The sequence below is a fragment of the Syzygium oleosum genome, unplaced genomic scaffold (assembly GCF_021117445.2).
Source record: "Syzygium oleosum isolate NSW1041296 unplaced genomic scaffold, Sole_v2.1 Sole_v2.47, whole genome shotgun sequence".
Taxonomy (NCBI): domain Eukaryota; kingdom Viridiplantae; phylum Streptophyta; class Magnoliopsida; order Myrtales; family Myrtaceae; genus Syzygium; species Syzygium oleosum.
Genome location: NW_026607531.1, coordinates 188,309 through 206,871, shown reverse-complemented (window position 1 = coordinate 206,871; position 18,563 = coordinate 188,309). Strand labels below are relative to the sequence as shown.

The 18,563-nt window shown below is 40.7% G+C and overlaps 3 protein-coding genes and 1 long non-coding RNA gene across 4 annotated transcripts; 1 reads left to right on the top strand and 3 right to left on the bottom strand.

Annotated features, from left to right (window-relative positions):
* The first annotated feature begins 382 nt into the window (after positions 1-382).
* LOC115688021 (translation initiation factor IF-1, chloroplastic) lies at positions 383-2,380 on the top strand. Its single transcript, XM_056306779.1, has 2 exons — positions 383-1,012; positions 1,676-2,380. Exon 1 carries the CDS (start codon positions 505-507, stop codon positions 991-993), a length of 489 nt encoding a protein of 162 aa, XP_056162754.1. The 5' UTR covers positions 383-504; the 3' UTR covers positions 994-1,012; positions 1,676-2,380.
* Positions 2,381-3,464: 1,084 nt separating this feature from the next.
* On the bottom strand, positions 3,465-8,801 carry LOC115688015 (disease resistance protein L6-like). The gene is made up of 4 exons (XM_056306720.1): positions 8,047-8,801; positions 6,153-7,248; positions 5,656-5,940; positions 3,465-5,560 (listed from the first exon to the last, which is right to left on the bottom strand). The coding sequence occupies exons 1-4, from the start codon at positions 8,799-8,801 to the stop codon at positions 3,605-3,607; spliced, it is 4,092 nt and encodes a 1,363-aa protein (XP_056162695.1). The 3' UTR covers positions 3,465-3,604.
* A 2,395-nt stretch (positions 8,802-11,196) lies between these two features.
* Positions 11,197-11,857, bottom strand: LOC130136674 (uncharacterized). Its single transcript, XR_008815455.1, has 3 exons — positions 11,685-11,857; positions 11,468-11,552; positions 11,197-11,304 (listed from the first exon to the last, which is right to left on the bottom strand). It is a non-coding gene; the product is annotated as an uncharacterized LOC130136674 (long non-coding RNA).
* Positions 11,858-11,999: 142 nt separating this feature from the next.
* LOC130136613 (disease resistance protein RUN1-like) lies at positions 12,000-17,853 on the bottom strand. Its single transcript, XM_056306719.1, has 5 exons — positions 17,728-17,853; positions 15,955-16,730; positions 14,527-15,622; positions 14,028-14,312; positions 12,000-13,931 (listed from the first exon to the last, which is right to left on the bottom strand). The coding sequence occupies exons 1-5, from the start codon at positions 17,851-17,853 to the stop codon at positions 12,000-12,002; spliced, it is 4,215 nt and encodes a 1,404-aa protein (XP_056162694.1).
* Positions 17,854-18,563: the final 710 nt, after the last annotated feature.

The following is an 18,563-nucleotide window of genomic DNA, read 5'->3' as shown; positions in this document are numbered from 1 at the left end:
TTGAAAATTCACCGTGGCATCGTGCATGACCGTTAAAAATCTGCCGTAACTATGCTCTTGATTGATGTTACACTATGCGTCCATTGTCACATCAAATTCGTTTGATTGACATTATCCATATGTAATGCTGCTTCGGATTTTTAACGGTCATTATAAACACAAATCTAATGGAAGGTATTTTCGGGTCATCGGTACAAGTCTAGGGGTACTGATCAAACGAAAAAATGTTATGATTTCTGATGGAATTATCCCCTACCATTTGAAAAAACGAAATGCACAGAAACCAATTTGTATCTGGTCATCCCTGCATCGGAGCGCAGGCGATTGCTCCCCTCTCGAACTCTGAGGCCGAGAGGACATCATCGTTCGACCCAAAACCAGTCTTACGTTCCGACACAACCTCGCAGAGAAGATGAGACGCTGAACGGAGCTCGCTCTGCACTTCGTTCTTCTTCCTTCTCTTCTTCACAAGCCCCTCCCTTCCCTTCGCTTCGCTCTTCAGCCATGAATTTCGCTCTCTTCCACACCCCCAACACGCCCCACGCACGCCTTCGCATGCCCACCGCCGCCGCCGCCAGCAGCGGCGGCGGCAGCAGCCACAAGCTGCTCTTCCACACCCCTCCTCCCGCCGCTCTCTTCAATCCGCTCCGGCGTGACGATTCTCCTCCGCCGCCGCCGCCGCCGCCGCCGTGCCTCTCCCGGCCCATCGCCCCGCGGCCCGTCGTGGCCCTCTGCGCCAAGAAGAAGGTGTCGCAAGGGATGAAGGAGCAGAAGTGGACCCACGAGGGGGTCATCGTCGAGTCGCTGCCCAACGGCATGTTCCGCGTCCGCCTGGACAACGAGGACGTGATTCTCGGGTACATCTCCGGGAAGATCAGGAAGAATTTCATCCGGATGTTGCCCGGGGATAAGGTCAAGATCGAGGTGAGCCGCTACGACTCCACCCGAGGGCGCATCATCTACCGGCTCCGCAACAAGGATTCCGGTGATTAGTGGCGGGTGCTCACTAACGGTGCGTAGCGTGCTTCATGTGTTTGATGAAATGGCTCCGTTGGGTATTCCTCTGAAGTGCTTTGGTAATGGAATTGGGAGGAGTTTGGGCACCTTGTTTTTGCTTATGTAATTAGTTTTATAATACTTGACCTCTTACGTTCAATATGGCATTTCTGGGGAGTGTTGCCTTTTAGCTTGCATGCTCGAGCAGGCGTGAGAGTTGCTCTTCAGTTGAATGGAAATGAAAATGTATTTATCTCAGACTGTTCCATGGCGAAAATATGTGCTTCATGAAGAGTGGCAATTCAGTCATCAAGGCCTCTTGGGATTTCTACTACGTGAGCACCGGTCGTGAGTTTGTTAATGTTGGCCTATTGTTAGCGTGGTTGAATTGTGAAGTTCAACCGAAATCGAATGTGTCATCAATCGCAGTCGTATCGTCTCTTTAATTTTGTGGCATGAAAGTTCTCCTAGAAGGGACACAATTGATCGATACTTAATTGATAATCTCGGTTGAAGTAAGAAAGCACCTGGCTCCATGACTGCCTGACATGAATTTTGTGATCCAGTATCCAGATTATGCTGGAACTGGAATCGGAGATGCAAAACTAAATGTTGAGAAGAATCTGTGTGTGCATGTAAGCATGCAAATATGTAATTCTTGAGCTTATTCATTTGACAGAGTCTGCATCAGACGCGTTGATGAAATGAAGTAGGACTAATGGAGAACTTGCTGCAATAGTTCTATCTATTTTCTAGTGTCATGAACTCAAAATCATATAGCAGCATCGATAAATCATTACAGTGGTAAGTGTGGATGGATACAAGAGGATATGCTAATATATTGAGCTCTAAACTTCATCATTGTGCTTGTATATGACACTACTCAGAAGGGAAATCTTATTAGCTCCTACTTTGTATAGTAAAATAATTTTATCACGGGAACAATCTTGTTGCATCTCTGGGTGTACAGAAGTGGAGAGGACAATCTTTAAAAAGACGGTCGAGTTCTTCAATCTTGCCTCTTCTCCTGTGTGGGCGGCTTACCATTGCTAAATTTGAAGAAAATATGGCCCTGCCATGCTAGAAAAAGTTAACTGGCGGAACTGCAATCGCACAGTTCATGTGAAGATCTAGGTCGCATGATTTGCAGCAAAAGGGCCAACCGTTATACCCTTGCCGAGCATCGCACTAGTGAGAGGCCTGGCACCACTCGAAGGAGAGGTTGCTTTAATTGACAGGGATGTTGTATCTGTAAAGGCAATTCAGGACACGACTTGTGGAGGAAAAGTTTGCATTCTTCGCAGCAGTGCGTGGAACCCCGGATTTCCATTTTGCACATTGAACAATCTGGACATTTCATGGAATTGCAATATCTACTATACAACTCTCACAAGTGCAAGTTAACGAGCATGACCTGGATGTTGAAGACTAGCCACTTCAGACTGATAAGAAAGGAAGAGAGCGAGCGTAGATGGGTTCGACTCGAGGAGTCAATAGAATGGCTTCTCGCCCAAACCTATCAAACTGGTCTTCTTTTATCCTCACTTCATTCTTTCTCGTTTCGGTCTCGTATGGTGTCTTATTTCATTAATAAGAAAAAAGTTTGCAAGCAATGGGATGCTAAACCTAATATAATTGCCTTGTAAAAGGAACTATATGGAAGTAGACTTACACCAGAAAAAAGACTAAAGTAGCAAGTTGCTAGATCTGCCATTTGGGGTTCTAAGAAGACCCCTCTTTATATGGTCCACTTAAGATACAATACAGGCTTGCTTGACTTTGGGGTGCCAAGTTGGAAATGCTGTGATTCCAGGTTCTATCTGGAGAAAGTCTCTTATTGCTAAATCCCGTAGAACTAATGTGACATGTTCATCACAAGAGATGAAATATGCACGGGATAACTCTTTAGTGTGCGAAGAGTTAAATTTGAAGTTGCCCTGACAGTCAATAGTACATGATAACCGGATTGGTATTGCCATCAACTGATCACTTTGTCTGCTTCGATTCTCTTTAAAAGCTCGGACTTGAAATAGCAATTGACCCTTCATCAGTACTCAAAACTCACAGTAAGAGAAAACTCGACTTGAGGACCACTTGACGTGAATTTTGTGATCCAGTGTCCAGATTATGCTGGAATATCAGAGATGCAAAAGCAAATCCTGAGAAGAATTTGCACTATTTGTAAACATCGAGTACATAATTCTTGAGCTGATTTATTTGACACAGTCTGCATGATTTGCACTGTTGAAATTAAAGAGAAGAATCAACATAGAGTATAGGAGATTATGCGGTAACTATTCTATTTACTTTCTAGTGTCACAAACTCAGAGCCATATAGCTATGCAAAGATAAATCATTACACTGCTAAGTGCTGATAGATACAAGCAGGTTCATGCATTGAGCTTTTAACTCCATTACTCTGATTATGTATAACAGGGAACTGCAAGAGAAAATTTCACATGAACCACTGAGAAAAGAAAGGAAATCTTATTAGCACATCAGACTTTATACAGTAAAATAATTTCGTCAACTGTCCTTTGGCATCTATAGCTGTACAAATATGGAGGACACTATTACAAAAGAAAAAAAAAAGTAACATTTAATTTCTTTAGTCTTGCCAATTTTCCCGTACAAAAAGCTTACCATTCCTTAATTTGATGAATCTCAGGATCGCAACACCTACAATTTCACGTATCTTTTCACATTCTTCAATGTGCAGAGATTTCAGGCTTTTGAAGTTCGATAGGTCCGGTAACTTTTCCAAAGATTTGCAGTCAATAATCCTCAAGTCCTCCAAGGACTCCAATTGGCCAAAGCCTTCAATGTCGCTTATCTTCTTGCAACTCTTGATCTCCAAGTCTTTCAGCTTCTTCAAGTTTGACAAGTTTGGTAGTCTCTCCAAGGATCTGCACCCTGAAATCTGCAATTTCTCCAGGGATTCTAATCTGTCAAGCCCTCCAATATCCTTGATCTTATCACAATTCTTAATTTCCAGAATTTTCATCTTTTTCAAGTTCGACAAATCAGGTAAACTCCCAATGGATCTGCATTCGGAAATCTGCAGTTCTTCCAATGACTCCAATTTATCAAGTCCTTGGATCTCGAGCAACTTCTCACAGTCTCGCAGCTTAAATTCTTTCAGCTTCTTCAAGTTTGAGAGATTGGGTAATCTGTCAAGGGACTCACAGTTACGTAGAACCAAGCGCCTCAGGGATTCTAACCGTTCAAGCCCATCAAGCTTTTTCAATTTGCAGTATATCACATCGAAAACGTGAAGCGACTCCAAACCTTCAAGGCCCCGAATCTCTGATATAGCCGAGTGAAGGAGCTCCAATTCTGACAGATTTCTCAAGTTTGAAAGATCAGGAACAATTTTCATAGACCTGCAGTTCCCTATATATAGTGTAGATAAGCTAGAGGGAAGTTGAACAAAGGATTGCAGATCTACACAGGACAATACCAATTTCTTGAGTCGATAAAGCGAACCCAGATTAGCTGGTAATGCAGTGATTTTCGAAAGGGAAAGCTGCAATGTCTCCAATTTGGATAACATTCCAAGCCACATGGGATTAGGATCTTGAACCAGCTTGCTTGGGTCACTGGTGGGATCCTGCTGGTGAGAGCCGTCAGACAAATACAAATACCTCAGATTAATCAGATTGGAGAGATCTGGTATTTTCTCCATCGGCTGAGAACTAACTCGTAAATCAATCAAACTACTAGGAAGCTCTGGAAGCCCCTTAAGCTCTTTGCATGACTCCAAATCAAGGGTCTGCAGATGAGAGAGTTTGCAAATGGTTTCTGGTAAACTATGAATGCGATTTTTTGATAAGCTCAAGATTCTCAGATATGCAAGTTCCCCTATATCATTAGGAATGTCACCCTCCAGGTAGCAATCCTTGGCATGTATCTCCTCAAGCTTTTCCAGCATCCCAACAGCAACTGGTATATGCTCTATGTAACTTCCCTCGACATTCAACACTTTCAGGTTTCTGAGTTCCCTCATCGAATCGGGCAACTGAGTCATCCCCGTGCTGGATAGATCCAGCTCCACCAATGACTCTAGTTGCCCGATGGTGTCTGGAAGTTTGTTTATTGACCTGCAACCTTTCAGAGATAAGCGTTCAAGTTTCACTAACTCTCCAATAGAGTCTGGGAGATGAGTGATTTTTGCATTATCTAATGCGAGGTATGTGAGAGATTCCAGCTGGCTGATTGAGCTCCTAATTTGGGTCAATGACTTGCAATCACAGGCGCTGAGAGTTTTGAGCTTCTTCATACCTCCGGGCATGATAAAAATTTCTTGTACTGAGGTTCCATCAACAATGAGCTCTGTCAAAGCTTCCATAGAGCCCAACTTTTCAGGCAACTCTTGGATCGAATGGCAGTCCTTCATGTTTAATGAAACAAGATGTTTTAAGCTACCAATGGATGCATCGATTCCCACTAAACTTTCACAGCCTTCAAGAATCAATATCTCGAGAGCTTCATAGGGAGAAAAATCAGGGTTCCTGGATAAGCACGTACATCCCGTAAGATTAAGAACCTTCAGGTTCTTCGACATCTGCAAGAATAAAAACAGTGAGATCGATAAAAACATAGGTATACTGAAATATGGAGCCACGAATAAGATCACGGGAGTCATAAAGCATGTCCTACCTTGATTTGATGCCAGCCCACCCAATCTTCACTGATATTGCTCCAAGAGAGATCAAGTATGACTAGATTCCTCAGATAAAAATTGGTAGGCAAGAATTTTGAAGGGCAATAATGCCAACAAAGCCACCTTAACTGTGGTAGAAGATTTTCAAAATTACCAGCAAGGTTCACGCCATTGACCTGGAGGAACCTTAAGTTCGATAGACATGAAAATCCAACTTGAGTGAGGTCGTAAGGCGACTTGCTATCAAACTTAAGACAGAGGGCTTGAACCATTTCAGTACCCTACAAATGCAACATGTAACATATTAAGGACAAAAGACACGATAAGTCTAGGTATAGATCAGCAAAATAGCTTGCTCCTAGCTTAGAGAATTTTATAGAGGCCATTAATAAAAGCTAAAAACAGCATTCGACATTATGCAAGCAAAGTGAGTAAGCACCTAAAATGAATGGTTATTTCCTTTCGGTAATGGTCAAAGAGGAAATTTTTTTACCGTGTCATTTATTAATGTGTGCAATGATTCCTCATGGTTCCATAATCTACTGCGCCTCCCGAATTCCATGTAACTTTCTTGTCGAACTATTTCTCGACCGAGGTCTCTAAGCTGGCCGTGCATCCACAGCTTGTTGTCATCACCAATCTTTATCAAAGACATGAGACGAAGGACTTCAATACCTTCCTCTGGGAAAAAATTAGTGTCGTCCCATAAGTGAACTACAATTCTCTTGTCAAATCCAATGAACAGACATGCTATGTCAAGAAATATCTGCTTCTGCCAGTGATCTAGAGCATTGTAGCTTATCCTCAACGTTTTCTCAACTTCATGGCGAGGAACTTTTTCCAACTTCTTCAACGTGTCTTCCCAAACTTTTTTTGTTTTCCCAGACAGAAATGAACCTATAATCACAAGAGCTAAAGGAAGGCCTTCGGTGATGTCGACAACCTTTTTTGAGTAAGCCAAATAATCATCAGGCGGACAGTCTCTTCTGAACGCATGTCTACTGAAAAGTTGAATGGACTGATCTCCATCCATCTTTTCCAGTTCATATGCCCAATCCACTTCAGGTACATTGAGCACATCTTTGTTTCTGGTTGTAATAATAATCCTACTACCTGGACCAAACCAACTGCGCCTTCCCGCAAGCGCATTTAACTGAGCTCTCTCGTCAATATCGTCAAGAAGGATAAGAACTTCCTTACCAGAGAATCTCTTTTTGATTGTGTTGATGCCATCATCAACAATAGTAATTTCTGGACCCTTATTTTTAAGGATCTCTGAGATAAGTCGATTCTGCAAAAATTCGAGACCCTTGTTCTGTGATGTTTCTCGTACTTCTGCAAGGAAGCTACAGCTCTCAAAACAACTTGAAAGCTGGTTGTAAACAACCTTGGCAAGGGTGGTCTTGCCAATGCCACCCATTCCATGAATTCCAATGATCCTTACATCCTTGGAACCCACATTCAGCATTCTCATCAGTTTATCCACGTCATCGTCAATTGCAATTAACTGGTCAGTTACATTCAGATGGTGCAGCTTCAGGCTAACCAGAACTCTTCGAACTACTAACTCTATAAGTTTTCCTTCATGCCTGCATTACATGGATAGTTGATGGCAATAGAAATGAGAATACTCCAATAAGAAAGATCATCAAATTGAAGCAAATGGAATTTCAGAGTATGAGCTATGCCATTCTAGTCCATCCAGCGACTTAAAAGTAACACAAACAAAAATTTAGTTCCAAACATCTCAATTACTATTTAGGGAAAAAGACACAAAGAGTCCCTAAACTTTGGCCCAATGTGCAATTGGGTCCTTGAACTTTTAATTTGTTCAATATAGTCCTTAAACTTTAACCTAATGTTCAATGTGGTCCCTGAATTTTTAATTTGTTTAATCTGGTCCCTGGACTTTTAGTACATGTTCAATGTAGTCCTAAACTATATAAAATATTCAATGTAGTCCTTCCATTAATTCAAGTTCAAGGACTATATTGAACATTTTCATAAAGTTTAGGGACTAAATTGAACATGTATCAAAAGTCTAGCGACCACATTGAACAAATTAAAAGTTTAGAGACCACATCGAACATCAGGCTAAAGTTTAGGGACTATATTGAACAAATTAAAAATTCAGGGACCAAATTGCATATTGGGCCAAAGTTCAGAGATTGTCCCTATCATTATCCCTACTATTTATGATTGCAGATAAAAAAAAAAATTGACAACATCAATAAACACAAGACACTACTGAAATTCTGGTTCTACTTCTTTTTAGCAGATTCCCTAATTTGAGGTTTTGTTTCCTTGATTAAGAGAACCAAACTTAGATTCCAAATAGAATTCCTAAGTAATGCATTAAAATAGCAGCAAGCACCTGAGGAAGTTACCCGTTAGTGTCCTTTTCTAACTCCCAGCCCTTGATCTTTCCAACCTCCTTCAGAGCCTCTTCCCATTGGTGCACAAGGTTGGGCTTATTCTTCTTCTTGTGTTGACGGAGGGCTTCTAAATATGGTCCCTTGTTCAGCTTTACTTCAGATGGTTCCACGTCGTAGAATATGGGCAGAATTTCCAGCCCAGTTGGTTTACTGCATTCCACCATCTGTGCCAACTCGCGCAGGCACCATTCACTCTCTGCATAGTCTTTAGAGAAGATGGGTATGCATATCTTTGAGTTGTTGATTGCTTGGAGTAGCCAACTGATCCTCCCTCCAACTGGGAGCTCATCATTGTCTCTGAAAGCACGGATTCCGGCATCCATAAGCCCGTGATAGAGGCAATCCACAAATCCTTTGCGTGTATTGGGGCCTCTGAAGCTCAAGAAAACTTCATACTCAACCCCCGGTAAATCTGTAGAGCTATAAGATGATAGATCAGAACTTTCTCCTGTATCTGAATAACTGCTTAGCAGTCCTTTTCTCTGATAAGAATCTTCATGAAACCTGTTGCTCCGATAAAATTTCTTTTGCCAAAATTGTGCCGGAAGAGCACGAAGAGTTTCCCGGATGTGTACCTTCAGGGTTCTACGATCAGATCTCTGAAAAGCTTTCCTGGGAGCAAATGGGTAATGAATACCAGAATTAGGAATAAGGGGTCTACCATACACTTGATTAGGGGTCGGAAGATTTAAAATTGCTTTGCACATCATGATGAAGATGTACCAGAACTAAAACAGGTGAGGAGAAATTTTGATCCTTATATGAACAGGCCAAATGAATGATATGTTTGATGGAGTCCACGGCTGATGCTGCTAAACTCCCTCCCAGTTTTAATTGGTCATACCGCCAGAATTCAAATTATCTGTCTTGATCACCAACACAACACGGTCTAGACCTTCCGAACCAATAGTAGAGATTCGTGGGGACGAAGTTTTAGGATTTCTAACAGTCAACTCACCGAATGGTTGCTACTCTAACTACATTTCTAAAAATTTTCCTCCAAATCTCTTAATAAAATTTCTCTTATAATGTAGGTCTCGAAAATGACATTGGCTTTATCCATTTGCATAGTCACCAGACGAGAAAAATTAGGAGGATCTCAACAGTAAAACCTTCTAGCGCCCCCTTTTCACCAACAACCTGCAGAAAAAAGCCTGCCCCAGAATCTGTTGAACTGATATACAACATGACTTTTCTTTCTACTTTCCCGGAATCTACCTCGCAATACATCATATGGGATTTGACATTAAGTGAGAGAGAGAGAGAGAGAGAGAGAGAGAGAGAGAGAGAGAGAGAGAGAGAGAGAACAAATGTTTACTTTTTTCCCATGATTACTTGTTCAAACCAACTACTTCAGCCAAACCCAACTACCTTTCCTAATCACTGTATCGGAAATTTCATGCGCAACGTTCAAGAATTTTCTAAAAATGCAATTTCCTCAGACAAGTCAGATACTAGGAACACGATTGATTTTCAATTCTTTTTGAGAAAGCAATAAAAGAATGTCTCCCCAACCATCTCCGCAAGCAAACATGTCTCAACTGTACGTAAAACAAGGGAAACTTCGCTTCAGATGCTTCCGACGTGGGAACAACATGGACTATAAATTGAATATCCTCGGACTCTTTGACTTTACAACATAGCCCAATCCCAAGAAGCAATCCCGCAATCCAAAGAAAGAATCAGTCTTGAATGAGGCCCGGCGTGGAGACTTCGGAAATTTCCCCGGAAACCGTCGCTATCTTCCAGACTCTGACAGCTCCTCCCGTGCTCGAGTTGGAGTGGAATACGGGGGGGTAAGCGCTGGAATTTTCAGCTGCGTCGAAGTGCATTGCCATCGCCGGTTGCAAGACAAACGAAAGCTCAACGGAAAGACCGACTGAGGCAGGGGGAAAATAAAAGAAAAATTGAGAAAATTTCCATATATCTAAAACACTGAGGAAGGTTTGAATATAGGACAAAAATATTTCGAGATTTGAATTTTTTTAGGAAGGTTATTTTAGGAAAGGAAAAGTTAGATTACTATTGTGAAACTTGTGAGAGATAACGGAGAATTACAATTCATGTGTAGAGATAACGGAAAATTATAATTCATATGCTTGCTCACAAATTCAATAGTTGCAAAATAAAATTTTAGAATATTTAAAATCCCTTAAAAGTAGAAAATTTTTTCTTCCTACTTTGTATAGTACTATAGATCATTATTCATGACTAACACGAGAATCTAATGCATGTGGCATTGCATTGCATCATCAATTTCATACAAATCATCAATCGCTGGATTGAGTAAAGAAAAGAGCCATTGAAGTATATGCCCAAGGCATATAAATGGCCGAAAGAGGCCGCGCTATGGCGGAAATGGCCGCTCTCTTCTCAATGACAATCACGGATGCACAATGCAAATTGACTTTGGTAATCTACGAGCTGAAGCTGTGAAATATTTACCATATTTTTAATTCCAAATTATGGTATGTTAAGACTATATCGAGAACTCTTTTAGAGAATATCGAGCTATTATATCATCAATGAACTTGAATGATCATAAAGACAATAACTTTGTCAGATGATTAAAAAACAAATCTCATAAAGAATTTTAAAAAAAAACATGAGTTTAAGGACTGATATAACCTTGAGATATAATATACGAATATAGCGATATAATATGCATAAATACTATAGTGATACCCACAATTTTAACAGATCTCTTATTTATTCATAGAGCCTCATACCTTAAAAATATGTGAAGGCTACTAGATCGACAATGCCGAAAATAACTAGATGGATTACATTTAGATCTACAAAAGACCGAGTCCTGTAATTTGAAGGCTTATAAGGTTATGTACATAATCACTTCTGCAGCTAGTGTGCTTGGGGAGACGCATCTTCACTTCGTGTGCTTGAAAGACGACATAAGAATCTTCACTTTGCACTCAACATCGAGTTTCGATGATGTGCTTAAATCAGATGCAATACCTTCAGACTGTACAGATCATAATGTCGAGACTCCACAGGCAAGTAGAAACATCATTGAGAATCATTATCGTTAACATCAAACTACAGGTTGGAACTTACCTTTTGGCAAATATCATACACAATTGTGAACAGGAGAAGACTGCTGAGATACCATTTCATAGTTCAGTTTACAGGCGTTTGCTCTTGCAGCAACAAATGATTGGTGGAGCTGACGACTTCATTGCTAGCAGACGTATCCTGAAAAACATGGAACTGCATCAGCACAATGTGTGTTACCACGCGCAAGAATAAAGAAGTAGAGATCAGAAGGATACTCTAGATTTGCAGTTATGCACATCTAACGAAACTGTATAGTGAATTCTGAACACAAAATAAGTATATGCTTGCAACTAATACTTACAATTCATGTGAAGAAAATGTATGATGCTCGTATTTCCATATTTCCAGTGAAATGTCTTCAGCTTTAAAGAAAGCATTGACATAGTCTGGATGATATGCATTGATGAAATTAAACAGGGAATTAGCACAGTCTATAAGAGATTATGCAGTAACTATTCTATTTACTTTCTAGCATAATAAACTCAGAATCAAATAGCTGTGTAAAGGGAAATCATTACCCTGCTAAGTGCTGATAGATACAAGAAGGTTCATACATTGAGCTTTCAACTCCATTACTGTGTTTCTGTATGACAGGGAACTGCAAGAAAAAATCTCCCATGAACCATTGAGAAAACAAAGGGAATCTTATAAGCACCTTGGACTTTATACAGTAAATAAATTCATCCCGTCTTCTTGCATATACAGTTGTACAAAAATAGAGGACACCATCAAAAAAAGAAAAAAATCAACGTTTAAATTCTTTATTCTTGCCTATTTTCCTGCACAAACAGCTTACCATTGCTTAATTTGAAGAAAATAAAGCAGTGTCATTCCTAAAAACAGTTATCTCCTTTGATGGAACTCAGGAACCCAAGACCTACGATTTCACGTATCTTTTTACAATCTTCTATGTACAGAGATTTCAGGCTTTTGAAGTTCGATAGGTCTGGCAACTTTTCCACAGATTTGCAGCCAATAATTCTCAAGTTCTCCAAGGACTCCAACTGGTCAAGGCCTTCAATGTAGCTTATATTCTCGCAACTCTCGATCTCCAAGTCCTTCAGCTTCTTCAAGTTCGACAAATTTGGTAGTCTTTCCAAGGATCTGCACTCCGAAATCTGCAATTCCACCAGGGATTCCAATCTGTCAAGCCCTCTAATATCCTTGATCTCATCACAATTCTTAATTTCCAGAACTTTCATCTTTTTCAAGTTTGACAAATCAGGTAAACTCCCAATGGATCTGCAGTTGGATATTTGCAGTTCTTCCAATGACTCCAATTTATCAAGTCCTTGGATCTGGAGCAACTTCTCACAGTCTCGTAGCTTGAATTCTTTCAGCTTCTTCAAGTTCGAGAGATTGGGTAATCTGTCAAGGGAATCACAGTTACGTAGAACCAAGCGTCTCAGGGATTCTAACCGTTCAAGCCCATCAAGCCTTCTCAATTTGCAGTATGTCACATCGAAAACTTGAAGCGACTCCAACCCTTCAAGGCCCCGAATCTCTAATATAGCCGAGTGAAGGAGCTCCAACTCCGATAGATTTCTCAAGTTTGAAAGATCAGGAACAATTGTCATAGACTTGCAGTTCGCTATATATAGTGTAGATAAGCTAGAGGGAAGTTGAATAAAGGATTGCAGATCTACGCAGGACAATACCAGTTTCTTGAGTCGATAAAGCAAACCCAGATTAGCTGGTAATGTAGTGATTTTTGAGAGCAAAAGCTGCAATGTCTCCAATTTGGATAACATTCCAAGCCACATGGGGTTAGGATCTTGAACCAGCTTGGTTGGGTCATTGGTGGGAAACCCCTGTAAATGAGAGCCGTCAGACAAATACAAATGCCTCAGATTAATCAGATTGGAGAGATTTGGGGTTTTCTCCATTGACTGAGAACTAACTCGTAAATTAATCAAACTATCAGGAAGCTCTGGAAGCCCCTTAAGCTCTTTACACAACTCCAAATCAAGGGTCTGCAGATGAGAGAGTCCGCAAATAGTTTCCGGTAAACTACGGATGCGATTACGTGATAAGCTCAAGATTCTCAAATATGCAAGTTCCCCTATATCACTAGGAATGTCACCCTCCAGGTTGCAACCCTTGGCATGCATCTCCTCAAGCTTTTCTAGCATCCCAATAACAACTGGAATTTGCTCTATGTAACTTCCCTCGACATTCAACACTTTCAGGTTTTTCAGGTTGCTTATCGAATCGGGTAACTCAGTCATCCCTGTGCTGGATAGATCCAGCTCCACCAAAGACTCTAGTTGCCCGATGGTGTCTGGAAGTTTGTTTATTGACCTGCAACCTTTCAGAGATAAGCGCTCGAGTTTTACTAGCTCTCCAATAGAGTCTGGGAGATGAGTGATTTTTGCATTATCTAATGCAAGGTATGTGAGAGATTCCAGCTGGCTGATGGAGCTCCTAATTTGGGTCAATGACTTGCAATCACGGGCGCTGAGAGTTTCGAGCTTCTTCATACCTCCGGGCATGATAAAAATTTCTTGTACAGAGGTTCCGTCAACAATGAGCTCTGTCAAAGCTTCCATAGAGCCCAACTTTTCAGGCAACTCTTCGATCGAATGGCAGTCCTTGATGTTTAATGAAACAAGATGTTTTAAGCCACCAATGGATGCATCGATTCCCACTAAACTTTCACAGCCTTCAAGAATCAATATCTTGAGAGCTTCATAGGGAGAAAAATCAGGATTCCTATATAAGCATGTACATCCCGTAAGATTAAGAACCTTTAGGTTCTTCGACATCTGCAAAGAATAGCAACAGCGAGAGCAATAAATACATAGGTATACTGAAATATGGAACCTTGAATAAGATCATGGGAGTTGCAAGGCATGTCCTACCTTGAGTTGATGCCAGCCCTCCCAGTATTCGCTGATCTTGCTCCAAGAGAGATCAAGTATGACTAGATTTACCAGATAAAAGTTCGTAGGCAAGAAATTTGAAGGGCAATAATGCCAACAAAGCCACCTTAACTGTGGAAAAAGATTTTCAAAGTTACCAGAAAGGTTCACGCCATTGACCTGGAGGAACCTTAAGTTTGATAGACATGCAAAGTCAACTCGAGTGAAATAGTACAGTGACTTGCTATCAAACTTAAGACAGAGGGCTTCAACCATTTCAGTACCCTACAAATGCAACAAGAAACAGAATAAGGACAAAAGCCACGATGACTCTACAGTATAGATCAGCAAAATAGCTTGTTCCTACTTTGGAGCATTTTAAGGAGGCCATTGGTAAAAGCTCGTAACAGCATTTGACATCATGCAAGCAGAGTGTGTAAGCCCCTAGAAGTGGATGGTTATTTACTTATGGCAACGGTCAACAAGGAAATTTTTTTACCTTGTGATTTATTAATGTCTGCAATGCTTCCTCATGGTTCCATAATCTACTGCGCCTCCCAAATTCCGTGCTACTTTCTTGTCGAACAATTTCTCGACCGAGGTCTCTAAGCTGGTCATGCATCCGCAGCTTGTTGTCATCACCAATCTTTATCATAGACATGAGACGAAGGACTTCAATACCTTCCTCTGGGAAATAATCAGCATCATCCCATAAGTGAACTACAATTCTCTTGTCAAATCCAATGAACAAACATGCTATGTCAAGAAAGATCTGCTTCTGCCAGTGATCTAAAGCATCGTAGCTTATCCTCAACTTTGTCCGAACCTCATCGCGAGGTACTTTTTCCAACTTTTTCAATGTGTCCTCCCAAACTTTTTTTATTTTGCCAGACAGAAAAGAACCTATGGTCTCAAGAGCTAAAGGAAGGCCTCCAGTGATGTCCACCACCTTATTCGAGTAAGCCAAATAATCATCAGGAGGCCAGTCCCTTCTGAATGCATGCCTACTGAAAAGTTGAATGGACTGATCTTCATCCATCCTTTCAAGTTCATATGCCCAATCCACTTCAGGCACATTGAGCACATCTTTGTTTCTGGTTGTAAGAATGATCCTACTACCGGGACCAAACCAATTGCGCTTTCCCGCGAGCGCATTTAACTGAGCTCTCTTGTCAATATCGTCAAGAAGGATAAGAACTTCCTTACTGGAGAATCTCTCTTTGATCTTGTCGATGCCTTCATCAACATTAGCAATTTCTGGACCCTTCTTTTTAAGGATGTGTGAGATCAGTTGATTCTGCAAAAATTCGAGACCCCTGTTCTGTGATGTTTCTCTTACGTCTGCGAGAAAGCTACAGTACTCAAAACGACTTGAAAGCTGGTTAAACACGACCTTGGCAAGAGTGGTCTTTCCAATGCCACCCATTCCATGAATCCCAATGATCCTTACATCATTGGAACCCACATTCAGCATTCTCATGAGTTTATCCACGTGGTCATCGATTGCAACTAACTGGTCAGTTACATTCAAATGGTGCACCTTCAGGCTAACCAGAACTTTTCGAACTATTAACTCTATGAGTTTTCCTTCATGCCTGCATTATGTGGATAGTTGACGGCAAGAGAGATGAGAATAGTCCAATAAGACAGATCATCAAATTAAGACAAACAGAATTTCAGAGAATGAGTTATGCCATTCTAGTCCATCCAGTCACTTAACAGTAAGATAAGGTTAAAAACTCTAGTTTGACACAAAGAAAATGACAATTTCAATAAACAGGAGTCGAGACTGAAATTCTGGTTGTACTTCTTTTTGGCGGATTCCCCAATTTTGTTTTGTGTCCTTCATTAAGAGAACTAAACTAAGATTCCAAATAGAATTCACAAGTAATGAAACAAATTAGCATCAAGGGCCTGAGAAAGTTACCCATTAGTGTCCTTTTCTAACTCCCAGCCTTTGATCTTTCCAACCTCCTTCAGAGCCTTTTCCCATTGGTGCACAAGGTTGGGCTTATTCTTCTTCTTGTGTTGACGGAGGGCTTCTAAATATGGTCCCTTGTTCAGCTTTACTTCTGACGGATCCGCGTCATAGAATACGGGCAGAATTTCCAGCCCAGTTAGTTTACTGCATTCCACCATCTGTGCCAACTCGCGCAGGCACCATTCACTCTCTGCATAGTCTTTAGAGAAGATGGGTATGCATATCTTCGAGTTGTTGATTGCTTGGAGTAGCCAACTGATCCTCCCTCCAACTGGGAGCTCATCATTGTCTCTGAAAGCACGGATTCCGGCATCCATAAGCCCATGATAGAGGCAATCCACAAATCCTTTGCGTGAATTTGGGCCTCTGAAGCTCAAGAAAACTTCATACTCAACCCCCGGTAAATCTGTAGAGCTATAAGATGATAGATCAGAACTTTCCCCTGTATCTGAATAACTGCTTAGCAGTCCTTTTCTCCGATAAGAATCTTCATGAAACCTGTTGCTCCGATAAAATTTCTTTTGCGAAAATTGTGCCGGAAGAGCACGAAGAGTTTCCCGGATGCGTGCCTTCAGGGTTCTACGATCAGATCTCTGAACAGCTTTCCTGGGAGCAAATGGGTAATGAATACCAGAATTAGGAATAAGGGGTCTACCATACACTTGATTAGGGGTCGGAAGATTTCCAATTGCTTTGCACATCATGATGAAGATGTACCAGAGCTAAAACAGGTGAGGAGAAATTGTGATCCTTATATGAACAGGCCAAATGAATGATATGTTTGATGGAGTCCACGGCTGATGCTGCTAAACTCCCTCGCATATCTTTCTAAATCCCAGTTTTAATTGGTCATACCGCCAGAATTCAAATTATCTGTCTTGATCACCAACACAACACGGTCTAGACCTTCCGAACCAATAGTAGAGATTCGTGGGGACGAAGTTTTAGGATTTCTAACAGTCAACTCACCGAATGGTTGCTACTCTAACTACATTTCTAAAAATTTTCCTCCAAATCTCTTAATAAAATTTCCCTTATAATGTAGGTCTCGAAAATGACATTGGCTTTATCCATTTGCATAGTCACCAGACGAGAAAAATTAGGAGGATCTCAACAGTAAAACCTTCTAGCGCCCCCTTTTCACCAACAACCTGCAGAAAAAAGCCTGCCCCAGAATCTGTTGAACTGATATACAACATGACTTTTCTTTCTACTTTCCCGGAATCTACCTCGCAATACATCATATGGGATTTGACATTAAGTGAGAGAGAGAGAGAGAGAGAGAGAGAGAGAGAGAGAGAGAGAGAGAGAGAACAAATGTTTACTTTTTTCCCATGATTACTTGTTCAAACCAACTACTTCAGCCAAACCCAACTACCTTTCCTAATCATTGTATCGGAAATTTCATGTGCAACGTTCAAGAATTTTCTAAAAATGCAATTTCCTCAGACAAGTCAGATACTAGGAACAAGATTTATTTTCAATTCTTTTTGAGAAAGCAATAAAAGAATGTCTCCCCAACCATCTCCGCAAGCAAACATGTCTCAACTGTATGTAAAACAAGGGAAACTTCGCTTCAGATGCTTCCGACGTGGGAACAACATGGACTATAAATTGAATATCCTCGGACTCTTTGACTTTACAACATAGCCCAATCCCAAGAAGCAATCCCGCAATCCAAAGAAAGAATCAGTCTTGAATGAGGCCCGGCGTGGAGACTTCGGAAATTTCCCCGGAAACCGTCGCTATCTTCCAGACTCTGACAGCTCCTCCCGTGCTCGAGTTGGAGTGGAATACGGGGGGGTAAGCGCTGGAATTTTCAGCTGCGTCGAAGTGCATTGCCATCGCCGGTTGCAAGACAAACGAAAGCTCAACGGAAAGACCGACTGAGGCAGGGGGAAAATAAAAGAAAAATTGAGAAAATTTCCATATATCTAAAACACTGAGGAAGGTTTGAATATAGGACAAAAATATTTCGAGATTTGAATTTTTTTAGGAAGGTTATTTTAGGAAAGGAAAAGTTAGATTACTATTGTGAAACTTGTGAGAGATAACGGAGAATTACAATTCATGTGTAGAGATAACGGAAAATTATAATTCATATGCTTGCTCACAAATTCAATAGTTGCAAAATAAAATTTTAGAATATTTAAAATCCCTTAAAAGTAGAAAATTTTTTCTTCCTACTTTGTATAGTACTATAGATCATTATTCATGACTAACACGAGAATCTAATGCATGTGGCATTGCATTGCATCATCAATTTCATACAAATCATCAATCGCTGGATTGAGTAAAGAAAAGAGCCATTGAAGTATATGCCCAAGGCATATAAATGGCTGAAAGAGGCCGCGCTATGGCGGAAATGGCCGCTCTCTTCTCAATGACAATCACGGATGCACAATGCAAATTGACTTTGGTAATCTACGAGCTGAAACTGTGAAATATTTACCATATTTTTAATTCCAAATTATGGTATGTTAGGACTATATCGAGAACTCTTTTAGAGAATATCGAGCTATTATATCATCAATGAACTTGAATGATCATAAAGA